The sequence below is a fragment of the Geospiza fortis genome, unplaced genomic scaffold (genome assembly GCF_000277835.1).
Source record: "Geospiza fortis unplaced genomic scaffold, GeoFor_1.0 scaffold538, whole genome shotgun sequence".
NCBI classification, from domain to species: domain Eukaryota; kingdom Metazoa; phylum Chordata; class Aves; order Passeriformes; family Thraupidae; genus Geospiza; species Geospiza fortis.
In genome coordinates this window covers 606,161-614,725 of record NW_005054368.1, presented here as the reverse complement: position 1 = coordinate 614,725, position 8,565 = coordinate 606,161, and the positions used below count along the sequence as shown (strand labels likewise).

Below are 8,565 nucleotides of genomic sequence, written 5' to 3'. Positions count from 1 at the left end.
TCCTGCTGGGGAAAGTGATGGCAGCAGAAACACGTGAGATTAAAGGTAAACTGGAATTTTGGAGTTCTGGTTCTTGAGGATGTTCCAGCTTCACAAAGCAGGAAGTGGTTCTCTCCCATCCCAGTGAACACTGGTAGTGTCCCTTTTCCAAAACTTCCTGCCCCTTCCCTCCCCTGCAGGCCAGCCCAGCTCCCTGCAGCAGTCACCTTCAGGACGTTGTAGCGCTGCGCGTCGCAGAAGTCGCGCACTCCGATCTCGGTGCCCATGTACCAGCCGTTGAAAGGGCACGCGGTGAACTCCAGCCCTCCCGCCTCCAGCAGCATGCTGGCCACCGCAGGCAGCGCATACCACTTCAGCTCCAGCTCCTTAAACCACTCGTACCTGCCCAACAAGCAGCTGGAGTTATTATTTGTGTGTCTTTTCCTCAAAAACCAGAAAAACCCAGGAAGATAAAGAGTAGCAATTCTAGGAGGAACCCCTGGACCAGGGTCTGTAGAAACTGACAGCAGTTTTTATTGCAGTATTTGGGAATCACCAGCTACAGGAACTGCAGAACCATATTACAGAGTTCTGCAGTCTGCAGGCCAGTCCCAAAACAAACAGGAAGAAAAAGGCAATGAGAGAAAGGCAATAAACCCTGTTATGAGTGCAGTGTTACATGTGTATTACACTAGCATAAGAAATTAGGATTTTTAAAATTCTGAATATAATTGAAATGTAGATTGGGAAAAAAGTTTTCCAACAAAACAGTCATTTGCTTCCTTAATTTAAATCTCATTTCATTGTTCTAACAGGCATTTTATCTTTCAGGATGATTTACCATCGTTTCATCCTGACAAAGAACTCATAAAACAACTGCCACAGGCGCAGCCCAATAACCTGCCAAGGTGAGGCAGAGGCAAAAATGCAATTATCTAAATCCTGTGTGCTTACTTTGGATGCTCCATTGGCACTTGGAGGACAATTTCTGGAGGTAATTCAAATATTTCTGGGTCTTGGCCATTTGCTTGGAGAACAAGTGGAAGTACATCAAAGCGGCCAAATTTCGGCTTCCACCCAAGCTCGATGCACAACTGCAAATACAGAAAGCACATTTTGTGTTCTTTTCAGGTTTCCCCTCCAGATCTGAAGACAAAAGAATTTTAACCCTCTGAAACCTGCTGAGGTAAATTCTAAGTGAAAAAGGTTGTCTTTGCCATTCAAACAATGTGGAGCCATGCTGATGAAGTGCTGGTTGTGTGCCTGGTTGTGTCCCCTGACAATATTAGCTCACCCTGTTCTGAGATGGAGGGCAGCACTTTTGTATCAGAACTGTAGGGAATTATTGTTCCAGCCTGCACCTGGAACTTGTGGGGCAGAACATCCCATTCACTCCTCACCTCCCTGCCACTCTGCATAAACGTGCGAGGAGGGAGCCCCAGGGAGGTGGGTTAGCCAAGATGGGAAGCAGCTGCGGTGGTGAGTTTGGAGCTGTACCTGAGTGAACTCCACAGTGGCAGGGTCCCCAAGGACAGAGCCATCTGGCATGTGGTAGCCAGCGTAGTGGATCAGCTGGCTGTTCCACACGCGGAAATCGTGCTGCCCATCCGTCCGGGGTGGGAACACTGTGATGGCTGACCTGCCCGGGACAGAGGAGACACATACAAACACATCCTCACTCTCCACACAGAAACTGGGACCAGCAGAAAATGTTTTGCATTTCTAAAATGAACATCAGTAGAAATAAAATAATTTGTCCTCTTTACCCACCTCCCCAAATCTTCAAGTCATCTCTTTTCCCAAGGAATTGCAAAAGGTTTTGTAGCATCAGCCATTAAAGTTAAAAATTTTCAAGATGGTTGATGGAACACATGAGAGGAAAATGTAAGTACCAGGAAAATTAAGAGCAGAAGTTGTCAAAATGTTTAGATAAACCATTTCATGGTTTTTTGATGCCAGATCTGGATATGATTTTTGTTGTTTAAATTAAAATTGTTGTTTAAAATTAAAATTAGAGACCTACCTTATATTGCCATTGTTTGTGGCATACTGAATATGATGACAGATATGCTCAAACATTTCCTTGGCTGTTTTACAGTCCCGTGCATCAAATACCTGTGTGTTTCCAACAGAAATGTAAAGAACACTAATTTTGAAACAGTTATGCAAAGTTATTTTTCCTATGCACTTAAGGAATGGAAACATTGTGGCTCCACTAGGAAAGGTTCATTTTTTAAGTTCTTATATGCATCATTTTACCCATTACAATCCACAAAGGACCAAAACATGTACCTGGTTCCATGACACACCTGGTTCCCACACTCACACTGCTACACATTTTCATTCAGCCAAGAAGCAGAGAACTACAAAGAAACCAATCTCCTGATAGGGACAGGAGGGAGTCCTCCTCAATCGAAACAGTGACATGTTCTAGCAAAGGCAAAGCCATTCTTCTGAGTCACAGCAGAGGACTATTTGGCTACAGCTCAGGTGTAGATCCACAGCTCACCTGCAGGTTGGACCACTGGATTCTCCCGATGCACCTGGGTGCATTCCTCCAGGCCTGCTTGGCAGCAAAGGTCAGCTCATCCTTTGTCAGGTGGTAGGTTCCTGTTCTTTCTATCTCCTTGGTCACTGCTTCCAGCCGGCCCAGCTGTTCTTTGATTTTTGGCCTTTTGAACAGGAAACAGCCATGAAAAGAAACAATGAGAATTTCATTCAAAGTGCAGACATTCTCTTTATATTTTGGCTTCAGAATTTAAGACTTGTCCTTATGGAGTGCAAGGACAGAGCTTATTGGCCCCATGAAGAAACTAACATACGAGAAATCTTAGTAGTGGTACCATCCTTTCACCACCCAATACATGCACAGATTGGCCACAAGCTATTCAGTGTAAGTTTTTGGTTTAAATTTGGATTTTCCAGATAAATTTGAAAAAAATCACAAGGAAATAAAAACCATAGAACAGGTGAATTTCAGGGCACATGTAGGCTCAGAGTGACTGCTGTCTCAAAGATCCATTGTGTTTACAAGGCCACAACTCTTCTGAGTAAAGTAAGTAGAATTTTCATTCCTAAAGGGAAGTGCTGAGCAATTTCTTTGTCAGGGAAACCAACTCAAATTCTTGAGTTTGATAACAGAGAGCGAAGTCAAAACATTAGAAAATATTTATAACAGCAGAGACAAAAATTGTTTTGTTGTCTTACAGACAGAATGAAAATAGCCTGCACTGTCTGAGAGTTTTCACATTTTCAGCAAGATGAAAGATCAAGGGCAAGCATATGAGATAGTGTAAATCAATGTGATCAAACAGCCATGAGCAGAGACACGGGGATGTGCAAATGCAATAGGCTGGTGAGGACAGCTTGTGTGTAAGACAGGGACTTTCTAAAAGAGTCAGAGGGAAGAAAGATTTGAAAGGAGTTCAAAGTGTCTAAAGAAGTGGCCATTATGTGGCTGAGTCTCTTTGAAAGTTTGATAATGTTTTCTAATGGGATGAGCAAACACCAAACTGTTGCTTGAAAGCTCATCATGTGGAATGTCACTGCAAGCCCTTGGACATCAACCAGCTGTTCCAGCATTTCCTGCAACAAGATGCCTCTGCACCATGGCCATGTTTGTGAAAACACAAACCCCTCTCGGGACGCTCACTGAGCTTATGCCGATAGCACAGAGCAAGGCTGAGAAGCAACACTGGCCTTCCAATCTTTGGCTAAAGCCTTGAGAGGAACACAGAGAAAAGACACTTGGAACAGCACAAACAAAACACATTATCCACACTGAGACTGATCTGAGTGCAGCTGATCCCAAGAAAACAGAAGGTAATGCTCTGGCAGAGAGTCCTCAATGTCCTGGAATGTAGCACACTCCAAAGGGATGGAGCTGAGGAGTGCACGGTCCAGAGTCCTTCCCTGTGCTCCCAAGATCTTGCATTGACAGATGGAGCATGTGAAGTGCAATGACAGTTTTATCTGGCATTTTTAACAGTCCTTATATATTTTTGAATGCATGCTGTGTAACAGGACAGTTACCAAGAGCTGTGAAGAAACCAATCCCTCCTGGAGGCTCACAGAGAGGTAGGCAGAGGATTTTATACCCAAAAATCAAGCTGACTTACTCTTTAAATGAACTGTAATATTGCTTGAGGAAGTCTCTTGCCTGAGGTAAAAGATCCTCTGGTGGAACTGGCCCATCTCTGGTACCTCTCACCAGGCCCTTTGGGGTCATGAGTGACCCTTGGCAGGCTTTGGTCTGGCAGTTGATAACCTGAAAAACAATGAAATGTCAAAAAACAAGGTTGCACTCTGTGTATTTTAAAATTTATGAAAGCTCCCTGTTCATATTTCTGTATTTTACCTCTTTTGCAGTCAGGTGTAGTGTGTCAAGAAAGCTGGATCCATTTTCCAAGTTTCTTACTCTTACATGTCTTGGACATCCTGATATTTGGTTTGAAACTTTGATGTCATTTGGAGGGAGATTCTGGGCAGATAACAGATAAAAATGCATACTGTCTTCAGACCTATTGAATATCTTTCAGTTTCATTTTAGATTTAATTTCAACATCAAAATATTTCAGTTTAAATTCAAGAAACTAGATATAAATGTGATCTGCTCCAATATGATTATTTGACTACAAAACTACTGAGCTAATCTACAGTTTGATGTGAAATGAGGGAAAAAAGTATTTTTGTAGTAATCAAACAGGGTCTGCCACTGCAAATACCTTTATAATTTCAGTAAGTCCTCTGAGTATCTTTCAGCATTATAGTCACAGTCTCAGGAAAACAATGAACCAATTTTAGAGACAGGACAGGTTTGTTATTAAAGGTCTGCAAAGGTATATAAAGGAATCAGGCATCCCAGTCCCCGTGGGGTCACCTCTTCCTTCGAGTCTTATCAATGCTCTGTCTTTGCAGAAAAGAACTTTCACCCAAAGACGTCCCAGCAGTCCCAACCTCCTGCAACCACAGTCAGACCTCTCAGGAGAACGTGGAGCAGTTGTGAGCAGCAAGCACCACTCATGTGAACTGTTACCATCAAACAATGATGCTGGGAACAGACCTCTCCTCCCTCACTGGGCTTTGCTGAAGTTATGATAGGCAGCCTCTCCATCTGCTTCTTGCTGGGATTGTGCAATTTGGCATCGTCCTTTTCTGAGCTTCAATAGAGAGAAAGAAAAGTCAGCACAAGGCAACGTTCTTTATGTTAGGCTTTGCTTTCAGCATCAGCAGGAGATGCTCAGTGCTGTCTCTGAAACATGTACTGAGCCCATAACCCAGCAGTGGCAGTGGGCAGGAATCAGCAGTAAAGCCACAGTACCCCCTTCCCAGAACACTGTGTGGAAGGAAAGGAAGGAAGGCAGGGTCTGAAACCTGAAATAAGTAACACCCTGAAGACTGAGAAATTTAAGATTCATGTGCAACTTTTTGTATACAAGTGTTGGGTATGAACTGCATCACAGAACTACTTCACCAACTTAATTACAGTATAAATAATCACTTTGCTGTATTTGTAGCATACACACCTCCTGAGACTTAGAATACATGAAACCATGTTAGCACACCAAATAAATTTAAGACTACTTTTGAAAGAGAAAGCAAGATGATTTATATCCTCAATGACTGTTTAACTTTGACACAAGTGCTTAATGTTCATTACCAAGTTACACCATCCAGAGACCCACAGTTCTTTGGTTAATATCAATATTTTGGAAACACATTATGGGTTTCTCCAGGACCCAAACCACTTAATATCTTCCCTTTTCAAATCAAAGATAAACTGTGAAACCATTAAAACCAGGATCTTACCCATGGATCTTCCTATTTTTCTCCACGTTGTTGTTGATATCCTTCTCCCTGGGGTACTGGCTCCTGGCAGCATGAGATTTGAACACAAACTGCCACGGGCACAGCATTTTGTATGGTTTTTTTTGGTGGTTTTACTTCACTGTGCTGAAACCTTGTTTTGTGTGATGTGGGAACACTTCTAAGGACATAAAAAAACCAACAAGGTCAGTTTTTACCCAAGAGGGCAACTCCCTTTAGCATCTTTCAGAAACTCACCAGCCTAACTGATCTGATCTAACATCCTGTGTTTAAAATGAAAATCGCTCGATTCTTAGGATAGTGAGACTAAAACGAACACATTGCCAGTGTAATGTGCAGCCATGTACTAATCTAAAACACTGGCAAGAGAATTTCAGATGACCCCTGGTCATGTAAAGCAGCAAATATTGGTGTCAGAGTAGACCACAAGCTTAGAAAAGGGATGTGAAGTGTTGCTGTATTAATCACACAGTAATGAAAAAATCTTGCTCATATATGAACCTGACCATTTTGCAGTGTATCCACCTGCCAGAGACAAACAGGATTCTGAGAGGCTGAAGTCTCTAGTTTCTAAGATCTGTAGCACTTATTTCAATGTAACACATAGCATTTACATAAGGGTGTACAAAGTTTATGCTCTTCATTTTAACATACATTTTCTGCTCATTTCTGAACATAAGACGGATTTTGTGCTAGGGAAGGTGTGACAGAAGAGAAAGATCAAGCCAGCAAATTGCAGGGTTAGAGAGAATTAGCCCCAGCATTTGAATCTGGTTCATAACAGAAATCAAAACCTGATGTTTCCAAGAAGTTAGACAAAGGGAGAAAATAGACATTGTCACATATTCCTTTTGTAAATTATGTCTTATTTTGGTATTTATATTACTTTTACAGTAAAAGTTAAACTTATGCTGTGCTCTGAAGGTACTGTCTGCTATGAAGTCACACAAGAAGAGAAATCCATCCAACTGTGTGTGCAGAAACGGCAAGGTGTTACGATTGTTTGCTACTCCAGGTGAGAGAAATAATGCGCAATAAGCATTTCTCTGCAGTTACAAAATAGGAAAAAAAATCTAAATTATTTTTCTGTAATAAAAAATGTAGTGAGGTGCCTATACAATTTTGTAAAATATAGGGGTGAAAGAGAGAAGAAATGGAGAGGGGGAAGAAAAGAAAGAAACAAACAAAGAAGGAAAGAAAGAAAAAAAGAAAAGGGGGAACCTCACACAAACATAAAAAAATACATAGGGAGAAAAAGGAGGAAAAGGAAGAAAAGAAGGATAAGGAGGAAAAAGATGAAAAATAATAACAGGATAAAAGAAAGATAATATTAAAAAGAAAAAATAAGAAGAAAAAGCAAATAGAAAGAGAGCAGACTCACATTTCCCTTCACTGGCACTCAGAGCAAGAAGCTGCTTTGTGTCCAGCCTCGCAGGGTTCTGTGGGTAGCACTGTCAGTGTTACCAGTTACATGCACAAACCTTTAAATCAGCAGAAAGGAGGGACAAAGTTTTCAGAGCAGCTGGACAGCTTGGAACTAGAGCAGGAGACCGAGTCTGACACTTTGCTCCTAACAGAGAAAAAAAAGATACAGTTTGCCATATAATTACTTTGCCTGTGAGAGGCAGTAAATGAATGACAGAACAACACCTGGACATGGTGCTTCTTACCGTGCTTTGTGAGAGGTGTCCCAACCCTGCCAGGAGAGACTCCTCTCTCTCTCAGAGCTTCCTGCCTTCCAGCTCAGGCTCTGTATCCCTCCCAGGAGGCAAAAGCATTTTATAGTGCAGAGCATCTATGCAAAATAGCTCTGCGCAAGGCTGGACACGGGTACTGCAATTTGGGATTCCCCTGATTCCTGTCCTGTCCACTTGGAGAAGTGCAGGGTGTGCACTGCTGTGTGAGCAGCGTTACACAACCCATGTGAGGAGGGAGGCAGCTCTCAGCATCCCTCCTTCCCTCCGTGTGCTGCAGCCTTCTCTCCTGCTGGTGCTCCTGGAAAGGGCAGGGTATCACACCAAACACTGTTTGCAGCCTTGCACATGGTGTTAAAATTAAAAGAAATAAATGCTGAAGGGCTTCTTACAGCTTTTATCCCTGTGTGGCCAGTCTCCAGGCACCCTCCTGTACACCACCCATGGCTGTAGGAAGAGAGTGAGCAACTTCTAGAGAAATGTTACAGAGCTGTAGAGTTTTACAGTACAGGCCAGGAAAGCATTTAACCACATGCTTATAACTAAGGACAGGTATTTTAAGTTTCACCTACACATACTTCCTTACTTTTTATCCAGTTTTAAAGGATCTTTCTCAATAGAGTATTTGTAGAATTTCTTGCTCTCCAGAGCTCCTTGTTCTGCCTGTTGCTACCAGTGAGATTTGTCCCTTGGTGCTTTTCCAAAGTATTGGGAATACTGGAAGGAAACTGCAACTTCCCGAAGTACAAACCATTCCCACCATGCTGTGTGTGGGAATACCAGAGGGACAGCTGGATGAGGAGGATGGGATTGCTGAGCTGATTTTCAGTCTCGGACAACATGTGGACACGTACCTTTTACCTTCTCCCTGCAGTCTGGAAGGCAGAACCCCTTTGGGACAGGGCTGGCAGCAGTGCCCAGGGCTGTCAGGCACCTGCAGCCCACGAATCTGGTGCCAGATAGTGCCCCAACAAGGATTTTAACCTGTCTTTTTTGTTTCTGATATTATCTATGGCTATTCTAAGGAAACTGTTTACAAATTAAAGATGACTAATAAATCTGCTGA

The 8,565-nt window shown here is 42.6% G+C and overlaps 1 protein-coding gene across 1 annotated transcript in view; it reads right to left on the bottom strand.

Annotated features, from left to right (window-relative positions):
- NOS2 (nitric oxide synthase 2) overlaps positions 1–7,550 on the bottom strand; it is a 17,199-nt gene extending 9,649 nt beyond the window's left edge. The window contains 11 exon segments of the mRNA XM_031059807.1: positions 207–381; positions 934–1,073; positions 1,477–1,618; positions 2,003–2,094; positions 2,489–2,651; positions 4,098–4,246; positions 4,337–4,459; positions 5,042–5,138; positions 5,788–5,965; positions 7,187–7,375; positions 7,476–7,550. Of these exon segments, the coding sequence (XP_030915667.1) occupies positions 207–381; positions 934–1,073; positions 1,477–1,618; positions 2,003–2,094; positions 2,489–2,651; positions 4,098–4,246; positions 4,337–4,459; positions 5,042–5,138; positions 5,788–5,894 (1,188 nt within the window). The 5' untranslated portion in view covers positions 5,895–5,965; positions 7,187–7,375; positions 7,476–7,550.
- Between the last annotated feature and the right edge of the window lie 1,015 nt (positions 7,551–8,565).